Source organism: Rhea pennata, chromosome 7 (assembly GCF_028389875.1).
Source record: "Rhea pennata isolate bPtePen1 chromosome 7, bPtePen1.pri, whole genome shotgun sequence".
Taxonomy (NCBI): Eukaryota; Metazoa; Chordata; class Aves; order Rheiformes; family Rheidae; genus Rhea; species Rhea pennata.
This window is the reverse complement of record NC_084669.1, coordinates 9,574,609-9,590,901: the sequence shown is the minus strand read 5'-3', so window position 1 is coordinate 9,590,901 and position 16,293 is coordinate 9,574,609. Positions and strand designations below refer to the sequence as shown.

Here is a 16,293-nt window from a genome sequence, read left to right as displayed (position 1 = left end):
AACTCCGCCATCCTTCTTTCTGTAAATGTTCATCACGTCTGTTCTGTGCATCTTCCTTCTCCTACCAACCACGCAGGCCCTGCAAGAGACACGCTACAGAGCTCAGAACCACCCAGAAATCCAGGCAAGTCACCAGCCTGTCCACAGGACATAGGCTTGACAACAACAAATCCACTGTCTCCAGCTGCCCCAGCCTGCTGCAACAACAAGATTTAGCTGCTGTGCCCAGCTCCTATTCCTAGTACTGCCACTATTGGCATTCCCGGAATAGCACCACATATGTATATGTATGCACACCCAATAGGGCCCACATCTTGCAGTCCGTTTTGCATGGATAGAGATGAGAAGGCAACAGGAAGCTGTACAAAGCATCTCAAAACTAGGGTTTAAAATATACCTAGATAACTCACTGGAGTTCCTGAAATGTTGAAGCTTCACAGCTCATTCCAACAGGATCACTCAAATGAAATAGCTCTTGACTTCTTTTCGGTCTATCCATTATCTTATGTGCAATATAAGATTGATCTCACCTAATTACAACTGTTCTTTCTTAAATTCTAGAGGAAAACATAAATCAGCTCTTTGTTAAAAACTGTGATATGGAGTGCAAGTAGAAACAACCCTTCTCAGTTCTGAATGCTCTTTTGGCTTGAAATCCTTAAATAACATGGAAACAAAGAGCTAGCATAAAATCATGTTAAGAGTTGTCTGAAACTCAAAGGCACAAGCAAATTTCAAGTTAAATGCAATTTACAAAAGGTATCTCTCTGAATAGGGTTAATCCTAAGCTATTATCTGGCTGCTCTATGCTGCAAGAACCAAAGGGATGTTCTGTACAAAAATTGCAATGTGCTTATTTTTTTCCCTTTGGAGATGCATTGTTTCTCAAAGACATTCTTGCTCCAGCTCTGATCTGACATTGCAGATTGGTGTGTGTTGAACCAGAAAGATACTGGGAAGCAATGCTTGATTATGTGTCTTCTGCTTTACTACATACTAGACAGTAACTTCCCTTATTTCTCCAATCTTTAAGTTTATCTTCCTTTGCAAAGCATTAGAGCTCCTCATCTGATAGGACAAGTTGATAGGCAAAGAACTGACATTTGATTAAGTTGTGGTATATAGGGACACTGTAGCAATAAAAGGTCTGAACACATGGATGGATGATGCTCCAAGATCAGCGAGATGGTACTCCTAACTGCTTCCCACCATCAGCATCATCTTGGGAAAGGCATTTAAGATTTTATGGGATTTTAACCTGGCTGATATTGCACTAAACTGGACTACAAACCTTCACAAAATCCATCAGTGTCATCTGTGAAGGTACTAATGGACAGCAGAGCTGGTAACTACTTAAACTATTCTAGTTAGATCTGGAAAAAAAAGTTGGTTCTGTCCCAAAGTTCCACTGCTATAAACTGCGGACAGAATTCAAGAGACGATGCAGCCTGCCTGACTTTAGGAAAATTAAAAGATTGAATTTGATTGATCAGCCAAATTCTCCTCTGTCCCTTTTGGGTCGGGGCAGTAAGCACATACATGAAGGCTTGCAAACCATTGAAGATCAGTTGTAGCAACTTACAGTAAAGCTGCAGCCTCATCTCACAGTGTCCTGAGTTTTTCCTGCTGAAAGATTCAGTGCAGATAGGTAGCAACTATTCCTGTGACCAGGCTGTGCAAGATCAGGGTTGACTGACAGATTTTTTTTTCCTTCATCAGTGTCATAGGTCTGTGATAGACAAATATCCCCAGCCACAGTTCTTCAGCCTAAGGCTTCCTTTTGCTCCTGAGGATGCCATGACTCCCTCCCTCCCTCCCCATCAAAGGGGGTCGCACTTTGGTCCATCAGATGGTAAGCAGCAAAGTCCATGGGAATGCTTGGGAATAGTTTGCCAAGCAGCAGGTCCAAACTGGTGTGTAGCCTTTAGTCAGGGTTAAGTAAATAGTGTGTAAATAAATAAATAATTTGCTCCCAGGTTGTGACCTTGTAAATCAAGCCTGAGCCTGGAAGGGATTTTTATGGTCCAGCTGGAACAACGGAGCAGCCTTAGAAGAATAAATATACGTGGGGAAAAAATAACTATTCCTTCCAGTTGCTCCCAGACTGCTGTGGTCATTCTTGGTGCTGCTGCAAGACATGCTGGTGATTAAAAAAAACGAGAGAAGGAAACAGGCTCTCATTTACCCAACAGCTGTTTTGTATTATTTTAACAGTTTTAAAAAAGGAGTAAAAACATTTAAATTCACCCAAGAGTAATCTTCTGGTTTCAGAGTTGAGCAAAGGGCTGAACAGTTAAATGAGAATACAGACCAACTATTTTAGCCAATTAATAGCAGCAGGTTTCACAGAAGTAGGTAAGAGCAGGACGGGGATTTGTATGAAATCTGTTATGTAGGCATTACAGCCCTGGGCTACCTCCTGGGCTTTATTCATCATTAACAAATAACAATACTAAAAATTACAGCAGTCTGTAGATTTAGCGGGTAAATCAGATAAAGCATGTAATAAAGCAGACTGGGTAAAAGTCACATTTTAACAAACCTAGAGAGAGCTGTTCAAAGCAGCAGAGAAAAACCAGGAACAGAAACGAAGTCCCCCAGCCCTCGGGATGCTGCAGCGGCGGGAGCTGCGAAAAACAGGGCTCGCAAGGGAGAGGCGCACAGGGCTTGAAACGAAAAGCACCGGCGCCCACAAGCCACGGGCCACACTGCTTGCGCAGCGCTGCCGGCACCGGTCTCCTGAGCTAGCGGCTCGCAAACCAGCTGCGCCCAAGCAGCCGCAGCCCTCGGCGTCCTACACTCCCCGCCGCGGGGCCGGCGAGGCCCGGCCGGGCCGGAGCGGCGGGTGCTTCCCTGCGGGCAGGCCGCTCCCAGCGGCACGGGGGGTCGCGGCCGCCCGCCCCGGCCCCGAGGCGAGGCGAGGCGAGGCGACAACGCGCCACGGCAAAGCGCTGCGCAGCGCCGGCAGCCCGTCGCGCTCCCAGCGGGCCCTGGATCGGGGCCTCGGCGCGCGCTCGGGCCCGCAGCGCCTCGGGCCCCCCGGCAGCGCGGCCCCGGGGCGGGCGCGGGACCGCGCGGGGCGCGGCGGCCCCGCCCCCAGGCGCTGATTGGCGGCGGGCCGTGACGCGAGGGGCGGGGCGGCGGGAGCGGGAGCCGGCGGCGGCGGCGGCGCGGGGCCATGCGGCAGCCCGGGCGCGGGGACGGCGGCAGCGGCGGCGGCGGGGAGCGGCGCGGCGCCGCCGCCTTCCTGCCCGCGGCGCGGCGCAGCTCGGCGGCCCTGAGCGCCCCCGCGCAGCCATGGGCGACGGGTGGCTGCCGCCGGACTGCGGCCCCCACAACCGCTCCGGCCCCGGCCCCGGCGGCGGCCCCGGCGGCGGGGCGACGGCGACGGCGCCGCCCCCCCCCGGGAGCCGGCAGCTGCCCGGCGAGCTGCTCTCGCAGCAGTGGGCCGTGGGCATGAGCCTGCTGATGGCCCTGGTGGTGCTGCTCATCGTGGCGGGCAACGTGCTGGTGATCGCGGCCATCGGGCGCACGCAGCGGCTGCAGACCCTCACCAACCTCTTCATCACCTCCCTGGCCTGCGCCGACCTGGTGATGGGGCTGCTGGTGGTGCCCTTTGGGGCCACGCTGGTGGTGCGGGGCACCTGGCTCTGGGGCTCCTTCCTCTGCGAGTGCTGGACCTCGCTGGACGTGCTGTGCGTGACCGCCAGCATCGAGACCTTGTGCGTCATCGCCATCGACCGCTACCTGGCCATCACCTCGCCTTTCCGCTACCAGAGCCTCATGACCAAGGGTCGGGCCAAGGGCATCATCTGCACCGTCTGGGCCATCTCTGCCCTGGTCTCCTTCCTGCCCATCATGATGCACTGGTGGCGGGACGAGGACCCCCAGGCGCTGGAGTGCTACCAGGACCCAGGCTGCTGCGACTTCGTTACCAACAGGGCTTATGCCATCGCCTCCTCCATCATTTCCTTCTATATCCCCCTACTCATAATGATCTTTGTGTACATCCGGGTGTACAGAGAAGCCAAGGAGCAGATCAGGAAGATTGACAAGTGTGAGGGCCGCTTCTATGGAAGCCAAGAGCAGCAGCCGCCGCCCCCGCACCCTCACCACCACCAGCAGCCCATCCTCGGCAACGGCCGAGCCAGCAAGCGGAAGACCTCCCGGATCATGGCCATGAAGGAGCAGAAAGCTCTGAAGACTTTGGGCATCATCATGGGGGTCTTCACCCTCTGCTGGCTCCCTTTCTTCCTGGTGAACATCGTCAACGTCTTCAACAGGGACCTGGTGCCAGACTGGCTCTTCGTCTTCTTCAACTGGCTGGGCTACGCCAACTCCGCTTTCAACCCCATCATCTACTGCCGCAGCCCCGACTTCCGCAAGGCCTTCAAGCGGCTGCTGTGCTGCCCCCGGAGAGCCGGCCGGAGGCTGCGTGCCGGCAGCGGGGAGCTCTCCCGGCTCCCGGGGGGCTTCGTCAGCACGTTGGGTTCCCCCGAGCGCGGCCTCGGCGGCATCTGGTCCGATTGCAATGGGGGCGCGCAGGGAGGCAGTGAATCCAGCCTGGAGGAGAGAAATAGCAAAACTTCCAATTCGGAGTCCAAGGTATAGGGCGGGCGCTGGGGGCGCGGGGCGAGGGGGCGCGGGGGCGCCTCGGCCGAGCGGCAGCAGCACGGCAGCCAGGGAAATCAGTCCGGGCAGAAACACCCCGGCAGGAGCTTGGTCACAAGACCAATGCCCAACAAAAGTGCACTCTGCCTTGCTGGGGAGAGAAACCCATGTTTACTTATGCATAAAAGCAGGTGAACTTGCATCCGACATACCTCATCTGAAGCTAAAGCACGCAGGAACCCCACTGACCAGAGAACAACAAAAACAAGCACCAGACCCACATATAATCAGATCATACTTAGTTTTGAAAGAGACTTAGATATGGGTGGGCTGGAAAAAACTTCTGGAAGGGAATGTGAAAATCCCCCTCCCAGGTTAAGTTTTCTCAGAGCCGTGGCAGTGGCTGGACCTGAGACCTGAGACAGGACCATTGCAGCACCGGAGTTTGGCCATTGACTTTGATATTAGGCAGCATCAAAGCTGCTTGGGACTCTCAGATGTCCCGGGTTTTATTTCTGAGGGCTGCAGGGGTAGCGTCTCACGCACAGGAAGGTCGGCTGATTTTTGGCAAAGCGTAGGCTTCCTAAAAACCCAGAGAAATCGCTGGGAACTGCAGGTGCGCTGGGCTGCTCCAAATCAGGCTAGCAGTATTTCTCCTCTGGCAAGTTTTGTTTTGAACTGTTAGTAGCTGCACTCTGCTGTTACCCAGCCTAGAAGCAGAGAAAAAATTAATAACGAGGAACACAGATATATTTTGAAAGGAGAGGAAAAAAACCCTCTCTGCTTTTTCCCTCCTCCGCAGCAGCCGGTGAATTATTGTCCTTATCTTCTTTGGCCAGACAATAGCAGTCAGGCTGAGAAACTTCTACCTCAAACTGTGCATATTGCACAGGGGAATAAATGAAGCATGTTTATATTAAACAGCTTATTTATGTATCACTAGTAGTATTTTATAAAAAAAAAGGGGGGGCAACAAGCCTTCTGCAGTTTGTTCATTGTAATTATAGATGAACAGGAAAAAAAATCCTGGCAACAACAAAAATATACTGCACATGTAAAAAGAAATGGCGACAAAGCCATTTTTGCACAGTGTTAAGAATTTTAAGGTTATCTGAAGATGTTACTTGCACACACATACACACAACAAATTAAAAGTGAAACAGAGGTTTAAATAACATCAGACCTGAAGCTGATTTCTGTTTTTGTCTAATCTATTATAGTTTTACTGAGAGAGTGACTTTTTATATTATTTTATTAAGGTACTGTAAATATATCCATATTATAAATTAAAATATCTTAAGGGACTTTTATTATTTTTATCTCCAAGTGCCCACGTGAACTGCTGTTATTTTAGCACTTGTGTGTCATTTCCAGTTTCCTCTGTGTGTGTTTTATAACATATTTATACTCTGGTGCAGTTTACTACTGTGTAAGTAATTGGTCTATGTGCAATAAATACCATTGCAGCACAAGCAAGCGTGTCTCTATAGGTTTTGGAACAATACCTGTCCATAATGGGAAGAACAGCATTTGTTTTTCTCAAAAGATTGCTCAGATTACCGATACGACTCTACCTAATGGCTTTTCCTGACACAGTATTATAAAAATCGCGTTGGAAACCAAATAAGGTTGTGTTCCTGTTGCACTGAGATCTGCCGACTTCCCTTAAAATTAATGGCAAAAGGCAAGGTGTTTCCAGTCTGATAATGAATATACTAATTTTCTGTAACTGTTCCTTACAGGGATGTATTCCTCTTTTTGTTAAGAGAATGAGAGTGGGAGTCAGAAGGACAGCGGAGTATTTAAGATTACCGAGCTCTTTCATGATGCTTAATTTGAAAGCTAAAAATGGTCTTGAGTAGAAGGAAATCTCATTACGCAGTAAATGGTGCTGCACAAGTAACGTAGTGTGGTGCAGGCAGTGGGGCTGGGATGGGGGGCAAGGTCGGCGCTGGCTGATCAGGAGGGCCGGACGCTGCGTGCGGAGTCGCGGGGAGCCCGTGGGAACAGCAGCTCGGGCCTTGGAGCAGGAGAGGTGGCAACAGCTAGGGAGCCGGTTAAGGCAGTCCAGACTTTTTTCTCTTTTATTGTAAAAAAGAGATTAACTTCTGAGAGAATGGCTGCGACTTTACTGGGGCAGGATCAGACTCTGGAGCAGATTTAAACCCCACTGAAATCAGTGAAAACCTTTTCTGTTGTCACCAGGTAAAATAAAACCGTATCATTTGTAGATCATAGAGCTAATGCTAATGTGAAGTGGGGCTTACTTTGTAGTTGCCGATAGTCACATATTCCTGGAGGGCCTGGTCACGATAATTGAATGTGTAATAGTGCCTTAGAGATAATACCCATACTGACTGATCCAAATAAGGAGGTGCTGCAAACAGAAGCCTTGCAGATTTGGGTCCTTCGTGCATACCTTGAATAAAACAAAAGACTTAAGTGTAAAAAAGATTGTCTTCCTTTATTGCTTGATGAAGGTACACTGGATTTTTGTAGTTTCATGAAATATTACTGCAGTGAATACATGGCAGATAGAGCAACCAAAGACAGTGGTAGACCTTGTAAAACACCTCCTAATGTCAGTACGGAATAAAAGTGAAGTCATTTTTAGCTTTATTGCACTCAGAGGTAGGTAGATAATTAGGTAATTTAGAAATAAGGTAATAGGTAATTTAGAAATAAGCTACTAAGAGGAATGTTTCTCAAAGTGAGTTTCTCAGGGTTGCAGCCATGGGTTCATTTTGAAAATCATGTTTGTTTTTTTTTGTTATGTTTTGTTTTGTTTTAAAAATAAGGGAATTTGCTTTTATCAATTGTCAATACTGTATTTTAAGGATAAAAAGAGAAAATAATGTTTTTTATGCAAGGGCAAAATCAAGGGACTAGTGAAGTAGATGATATTTTTCCATTAATTTAGTTGAGGTTAGGATGTGAGCTGCAGTTGATAGTTTCTCAGCTGGTAATAGTTAAATGGGCTCTTTAAAATGCCAAGGTGAAGCCAGATCAGTTACTAAATTAAATCTGCACTGGCACCTTGTGATTTTTTTTTTTTTAATCCAGAAAAACGAATCTATTTTTCTCCATGATTCCAGCAAAGTCAACAGGACTATAAGGGTATATGATACGGCGAAGGCTGATGCCAGCCGACGACATGGGAAGGCTGATTGCATGATTTGGGTCAGGAAGGGCCCAGAAGGCGGCGCTGCCTTTTGCTGGGAACACAAAGGGCATTCCTGGTGCGCACCCCGGACTGCAGACAGTTCAGGTGGCCATCAAGCCTGTCGGAGATGCCGTCCATGGTAGTGGTGAAGGACCCCGAGGAAGTGCAGTGACTAATGACTACATTGGCTTTGCACTGGTGGTTCAGTCTGAGGGGCTTTGGTCTTAATCTCATAAATCAGCTCACACACTTAATTTTAACCATCTGAATTTTCCCAGTGGAGTCGATGAGTGTTCACTCATGTCCGTAGACTTAACAGGTGATGAAATTCTTGACTCAACAGGAACTTTAGAGGAGAAATTTAGGGCCAGAATTTGCTCAGCTTATCCTGCTAAATAACTGCACTGGGTCATACTTCCTCTTCATGAGCGTAATGAGATTAAAATCAAGAAGGTTAAAGGTAGGATGAATTTCTCCCATTGGCCTCAGCAGGACCAGCTGTGTGAGTAAACTGATCTGGATTTGTCTGCTACCGGGTTTTGGCCAGCTGATGACCTGATAGAAAAGTTTGGAGGTTGGCATGTTTAATCCCTAGGTAAACAGTTAAGATAATTCATCTGGCAACACGTGTGGTGGATGCCTGTCTGTCTCGTATGGTGGCACAGTAACCTTACAGATCAGGCAAGACATCTGGCCCGCATGTGTGTGAGCGAGGGAAGGTATTGGCTAGCAGTCCTCTGCAAATCACTCTCAGAACAGGCTGTTCTTAGTGGTGCAGAAGTATATTCTGAAAAGAGTTACAGGGCAGCTGAAATGCTCTAGAGGCAATGAGTCAAACATTCATGATGAATATTTTTCTGAAGAAAACCAGACATGGATTAACAATCGGAGCTGCAAGTCAGAAAGTATAGGTGGTAGACATGCAGCTACACACATACATGCACAGAAAGTTACAGCAAAGAGCCGCAGACCTGCAGGAAGGGAGAAACAGGTAAAACAGAAATCCGGTGTGAGAAAACGTCCCGCGTCTGTCAGGACGAAAACTGGCGAGGCTGCCTTAGACTTCGACGTGTAAGAGGCCTGGTTTGCAAATGCACCTGTTGCTCTCTGAGCAGTAGTGACCCAGCACTTCTGGAAAGACGGCTGTATTTCTCTACATGTTGGAAAAGCATGACTTTGTTTCTTGTGCATTCAGAAAAGTTAAAGAAGAGGGGAGAACATGTTTTAGAAGTCTAAATATAGTGATAGACATACAGAAAAAAAAAATCTGAAATACCTGCGCATTACTGAGAGTTAGGCACAAAAGTACTCTTGAAAATTCATGGTGCTTCGACTGTGACACTAGTCACGAACTGACTGCCGATTTGTACCAAGCAGTAACTGAATAACTATGATTGCAATGATAATTGCAACTAATCAAATTATGTGCAATAAGTGTGGCTTAAAATTATGATAATTAGATCTGAACTTGTGCCCATAGTGCACACAGAATTTGTCAGCATCGGTCATTCGTTTGTGATAGCATGCACTGCTTTTTTTTGCAAACAGCTGCTTTCTCATTTGGGTATGCATATGTTTTCAAGTATAGAGACAACTTCTTTGTCAGCTTTTTTTCCCTAAACCCTATCTGAAGTTGACATTTTATTAATAACTTTTAAGTAGCTATTTTGCAAACCTTCCTTGTGCTGCACACTTTCCTAATTCATTGTAATTTCCTGCCCAGTGGGCTGCACTTACTTCCTTTATGTAATATATCAATTGCAGGGCTGGAAACTGTGCAGTTATGAACTCAAAGAGCAGACTTTTTTGAGGCCGAATGCGGTCACACATTGCCACTGGTAGCAGAGTTTGACCTGATAATCTAATCTTTTATGAGAGAATATCTCCATAAAAGTCTACTGTCACCAGCAGTAAATGACCTCTGCTAATGAAGCTGGAGCAATTAGTCCTACTCAAAACTGTCAAGAAAATGTTAACTGCTAAACAACAGTTAATACTGGATAACTCAAATAATGAGTGTTTTGTTTGCTGGTCTGTGTTAGGTGATGTGTTGGGAAATAATTATCCTTTGACTAGCAGCCAGCTTTGTGCTAATCAGAAAGGAGAAGTCATGTTCTGTTTGAAGGATTATACCTAAAATTAGTTCTGCTACAGCCACATCAACAAGTGAAATGAAGCAAATTCAGAGAGACATACACACCTTCTTAGTATTTCACTTTTAGTCCTAAAAGCTCATTGTTCGGTTGAAACTTTCTGTTTGATCATGTCAAAAGTACTAATGTGATCTCCTGGAATAATGTTAAGCACACTCTCCCCAAGGATTATTACTGTATGCACCACTGACTTGCTTTCAGAGTTTGCCAAATTCAAAAATGCCTAAGGAGGAAGTAAGTAGTCTTTTTCTTTATATAAACCATCAGGTATAATGTAAGATAAACAATATTTGTTGGAACTGTCTCACAGAAGAGGTCGATATATTTTTTATCTTCCTTAAAGATGTTATTTCTGCCTGTCTGTCTGAAAGGAACAGCCATGGTAACAACAAGTGGTTTATTCATACAATTCAGTAAGTTCAGGCTGTCAAACTGTGTTAGAAGAAGTGACTGAGATGGGAAAAAGAATCAGAAAGGTGATGCTGTGAAGCAGACCTGGGCTGTCACTGCAAGCAGCAGTAACAGAGACATCTTTTGCTGTATGACAGAAGTTGCCTCTTACTGGAAAAGGCTAGCTAGTTTTGCTAGGGATGTGCGAGGCAGATGCACAATAGAAACATAGGTTTGGAGGTGCAGTAGGTATCTTTCCGTGCAGGACTGTGTCCCTAAGGGGCTAACAGCGGAAACGCGTGCGCCTGCCTCTGCAGCCGTCACCGTCTCGTACGAGCGCGCCGCACTGCCCCTGCCTCTCCAGATTTACCTGGCGCCCCTACGGGGCTAAAAGTTGTGCCCTGTTTGGGTTTGTTATGTAAACACTCGATAAACTTCCTGGTTCATGTTAACTGACACCTTCATGCACACGTTCCCCTCAACCTGCCCGTTGTTTTCCCGGCTCTTTGGCTCCAGGGCTTTTTTGCGTTGTTGTTTACTTGCACTGCCGCAGCATCCAGGAGCTCAAGCTTGGCAGCCAGGCCCAGGCAATAGGCTGGATCCAAATGTGAACATTACCAAACTCGAGGGAGAGTTTAGCTCTTCAGGTTCAGTTCAGCCCCACTCCTAGCAGGTTTGCTGCTTGAGTTATTAATATGAGCTACACCAAAGTGTGAAAGCACTCAACAAGTAGAAAATGTTTCCTGACCTCAATCAGCAACCTGAAAGAGAAAGCAGAAACTTATGTAGACTCTTGCCATCGCTGTGGTTAGTAGTGCATTTCAGAGACACTCAGAGCACGCCTTTTCTCCTTTGAATCCTACATAATACACCCAGTTTTCTTGCCGTTCGTGTGACTGAATGCAGATTTTCTGCTACTGCCTTTAGCTGCTCTTCAGCATCTCTCAGCAGCAATGCACCTTTGCATGCCCAAGCCAATGTCTTTCTCAAAGCCATGACCTCTAGACTTCTTACCAAAATTATTTTGATAATTGTTCTTAAGTTAGCTGGGACAAGGCTTTTAAAGGTGCAAAGAGGCAGTCTGAGCCAATAAGGAGCTCAGAACCTCAACGACTAATAGGTGCATAAATATTTCAGCTACAAGACAAGTCATTTTTCAAGGCAACATGAGTGCTGCAGTCCCTTTAAAGCCTCTCAGACAGGTTTCCTTCCTCCAAGGAGCACTACAGCATACCTTGAGACTATAAGGGGCAAAACTGGAGGAACAACAGAACAGCTCATGATAAAAGATTTGCTATGTGGTCAAAATTTAAGTACTTTCTAGTCAAAATTTTAAACTGCTTCTTTTTGAGAAGAAGGAATACAGGCAAGGAGAATTTCCTCAAAGGAAATGGAGAACAAGTTTTGGGGTGAAAATTTCCAAGTACCCACGAAGGGCCTATTTTTGCCCCTCACAGAGTGATCCAGCGAGAGCTACAGCAATGCCATCAGCAGATGGGCAGCTCCAGGGCTGTGCAATCCTCAGCTGCGTCCAGGGATGAGTGTTATCCATCAGTGCCACTCTCCAGAGACAGCCCTGCTGTGGAGCACATGGTGTCCTCAGATGCACTCCTCTTGTCCCCTTTTTTGGCATATAACGTGCTCTTCCGTGCTGCCGATGCCGGCCACGCTCCCCCGACCGGGGTGGCCCAGGGCCAGCCGCTCTCCTGCGGCTGAGCAGCGCGCGAGCGCCGGGCGCTGGCACCGCTCCCCGGCCTCGCCGTGCCCGTGAGAGCGGACTCGGGCGCCGCAGGCGGCTCCCTGCCGTTAGCCCCACCGGGCGCTCTTTGCGCTATGGCTGCGGCTTCACGCGTGCTGCGGGGTCGGGCACTAAACGGCTGCAAAGCCTCACGAGTGGGTTTTGAATCACCATCAGAGCTGTTTGACTCGAAGAGCAGCGGCTGTCCTGCGAGGCTGGGCCCGGACCAGCGGTTGTCCTCGGTCGAAAGCGCATCCCAAGCCAACGCCTTCCCAAACAGCACGGTTTGCAGCTCCCGCCCGCGGCCCTCCCCGGCCTCCCGGCTGCCGGGCTGCGCGGCCGGACAAAATCCCTCCCGCCGCCGCAGAGCCCGGCGGCGGCCTGGCTGTCGAGAGGGCCGCAGGAAGACTTTCTCCCCTGCTTTATCCTGATGTTGTTGGAGGCCCCAGGGTTGTCGTTTCCGTCAGCCGACGGGGGCGGGGAGGGGTCTGGCAAGGGCGAACGCGTGCCTCGCAGGAGCGGAGCGGTCGCTGTGGGGTTAGCCTGGCCACCCGTCGCGTGGCTGCCGTCCCGGGGGCTCGCCGCCCGCAGCCCTCGCGGGCGTTTCCTCGCTGGCGCTGCATTAGGCGCAAAATTTGCCTGTTTGAGCGAGGAAGCGGTGGAAAGTGGGATGGCAGAGGTGGTCCTCCCCGACGCCTGCCGGGGGAAAGCACGAGCTGTGACCCGAAGGTACGCGCCAGGCTGTGTCCCTAGTTTGGGACTGATGAAGCAACCATTGTGCTTCGGAGGGAGGAGCACTTCCTCTTGGACTGCAACAGGTAAATTGGGAGAAGTCCCACAAAGTTTCCATTGTTTTGCAGCTAAATCACTGTCTGAGCCCAGGCTTTCAAGGAGGGATGTTTTGTTTGTCTGTTCTTCCCCTAACTATTCACTTGGGAGCCTTCAAATAAAATCTCAATTAGATCATTTACACCACCGAGTTAGCCAAAACCAGTGTGGGACTTGCTCTCTAGCAGATAGCTACCCTCCCTGCTGGATGGCTGAGCAGTCTGGAGGAGATGGGGCAGGGGGTCTGGACACCTGCAGACCAAATCATCCCCACTGATGAGGCAGAGTCCCACTGGCAGACCAGGATGGCCACCGCGTCGGGGCAGGCCCTCACCTGGCACTGTCTGATCTGCTCAAAGATGAGCTCCAGCCCCTCGGCAGCGATTCAGGGTCACCCCCCCAGATCTGCTGGGCCTCGCGCTGTTCAGAGCTGGGCAGTGACTGCAGCACATGTAATGTACCCAGCCTGGCTTAGGAAAGTGGTCACAGGAGCACATTAAAGTGGGCTTACCACCAATAAAGGCCAATACGATTATGTAAAATAATCTGGGCTTTCTGGACCCTTTATGTAGTATTCAGTGCAAGACAGATGCTGCTGCAGTAATTGCCAGCAACAACAGGTATTGTAGCAGTACTTTAAACCACCTCCAGAACATGTGTGGAAGACCCTTTGCTCCTGTTTCACTGCAAGCTGGTTGCCAGAGCTAGCGATGGGGTGACCAGGTGTCAGCCCGCCTGCACGTGGGCTCTGGTTGGAGGGATGGTGCTCACAGCCTCCTGTCCCCAGCCCCGGCCCCACCTGCGTGTCCGCTGCCCCAGCTGGCACTGCTGCTTGCACACCCATGTGGCCAATAGGATCAGCTGGCTGAAAACCAGCACCTTTAGAGAAAGGTTTATTTCAGCTGAGCACATGGGCCACACAAGGGCTGGTAATGGCATGATGGAAATGGGACTGTGCAGACTGAAAGGACTGAGGTCATCTGCTTTGGTTGCAGCCCAGATTTAGCTCTATTTGACTTGATCACAAAACTTCATCTCTGGTTTTGATGTTCCAAAAGTCGAGATCCAGATCACCACCCTTTGGCCTGTTATTTTGCATGACCTGAGTTAATTCATTAACCCGTCTGAAACGAGGAACAGGACTTGTCATCTATACCTTTCCCTTCATGGAGGGGCTCCTCCGAATATTATGTTGTTCCCAGAACATGTTTGAAGTAACCCTTCTGGAGCCAAAGCTTGCAGTTTCCTATGCAAAATGTAGCTAATGGGCCCAGCCCTGTGCAGAATTAAACTCCCAGTGAGTGGCTGTAATTCAGATGCGGAGCTAAGTAGGATAGGAGGCTGCCAAACAATTCTGTGGCTTCCTACGGCCCAAGTACAGCCAGTGAGCTAGTAGGGTCTCTGGGTAAGTTCAGGAGAGATGAGCGCTATTCCCAGCTATGCATAAGATTTCCTTTCTCACCTGGACTAAGTGATTAAGCTTCTCAGGGCATGTGAAAAGTGGAAAGACATTTATTTTTGCACAAATATTCAGAGTGCCATAGAAGAAAAAACATGATTTAGGTCTGATTATCCACTGTGTAATTGTATCTCAATGAAGAGCACGGGACAGACTGATCAATTTTTGGCAAATATATGGACTGCTTGAGCTGAAAGAGCAACTCAGGGGCCCGGCAACAGCACAAAACTGTTGCCAGCTGCAAGTGGGTGACATGGCAACAAACCAGAGGTAAGCCAAAAACCATGGGCCGGGGCAAACAACTCCCTAGGGACAGCAACTCTATTTGCACAATGTCTTTATGTGGGCACCATTAAACCTTTAGTGACCTCTGAGTAATCCATATTGTGCATGTCTTATGGTAGATGAAACTGCTCTTACTCCTGATCACTTCGCTCATGTGGGAGCAAGGAATGCAATGATAAAAAGGCTGGAATACTTTCAATGCTGGATTGTTTCCATTAATATAGTTCTCATTATATAACATTTCCATCACTGTACAAGTTCTGCTAACACACTTTTAGGAAGATGGAACATCTTTACAGATCCATAATTAAGAAAGTTGCCTTGTAGAGCAGACTGGGCTTTGATCGGATACTTTCTAACCGGATGTGTTTGGGCTTTTGCATGTCATAGATTTCTTTGTCCCTATGTTATGAGGCACCTCATAAATTAAACGGTTGATGTTGTCAAATGCATGCCATTAACACTTTGAACAGATAATCCGTTCAGTGGCCTCTGCAGAGTCTATCACACTGCCTGTCTCCAGATAAAACCTCTGGAAGAAGAACAATGGTGCTCTGAATTCCTTGTGACCTCAACTCTTCAGTTCTGCACTTCGGAAGAGAAAAATTATTATTATCTGCATGGCTCAAGCTCTCTTTGAAATGCAGTTATTTTTTACTCATACATTTCAAGTATTTTTAATATGATATAAGTTGGAAACTTGAAGTTCCCTTTGAGGAGAAAAGATTTCCTGCAGCCCTGCTATTAAAGAAAATGGATAGATCAAGTGGTAATGTTCAATGACTTAGTGTTAAATAAGAAAGAGAAGAATGAATTGAATTTTATGTGCCTGTTTTTCCTCCACAGTCAGAGTAATGGATTTGCATTGCCTTCTACTCATCAGAGTTTAGGTGAATTCAAAACACTTTTTTGCTTTATTTTTTTTGCTCACTTGTTACAACTTCTAATGTTTGGAGCCCCTTAAGCAAATTGGTTTGTATGCCATGAACGCCATCCTGACTGGCTGATGAAACGGTGAAAAGTTAACTGCTTACGTCCAATGATAATTTGTGGCCTGTTGTGTAGACATCTGCATTTTATGCTAGGTAGCAGCAAGTAGGCAACTCCTTGCTTAGGGTGGACACTAGTTTCCTACTATTATGAGTTCTATCCTTAATGTCCTTCAAGAGAAACATTATTTTCCTATTGGGTTCACCAAAACCGGCTGGGTCTCCAAACTCCTCCTTTGTTTACAAGCCTTGTCAAGAGTGCACTGTAGAACTTTTTATTGGGGAAGGAAGGGAGGTGGTGTATGAGGAAACTATTACAAAACTATATAACATAAACAACTTTCCAACGTAAACTCCAAAGATCACTTGGCAAGGAAGAGGTTAAAGTTGGGGGAAGGATGGGGGGACTCAATAGGGCAAAAATATAAATAGAAGCCCAGGATGGCTGAGGAGGGAGTTGGAGGGAAGGAGAAGTGATTGCAAGCAGTGAGCCTAGCTGGGACAGACCTCTTTGGTTTGCAAGGGCCTGAAAACCCTTTGCTGCTCTGCCCTCTTGGTTTGGACCCGGTTAATGCCTGGTTCTGGTTAATGCCAGTCTGGTTCCTCTTTATATTGGACTGGAGTGGACAGATGCTCAGCCCAGGCTGTGTGCACCATAAAGCAACTGGCTGCCAAGG

The 16,293-nt window shown here is 48.0% G+C and overlaps 1 protein-coding gene across 1 annotated transcript; it reads left to right on the top strand.

The window, feature by feature from the left end:
- The first annotated feature begins 3,297 nt into the window (after nucleotides 1-3,297).
- On the top strand, nucleotides 3,298-6,083 carry ADRB1 (adrenoceptor beta 1). Its single transcript, XM_062579912.1, has one exon. It carries the CDS (start codon nucleotides 3,298-3,300, stop codon nucleotides 4,609-4,611), a length of 1,314 nt encoding a protein of 437 aa, XP_062435896.1. The 3' UTR covers nucleotides 4,612-6,083.
- Nucleotides 6,084-16,293: the final 10,210 nt, after the last annotated feature.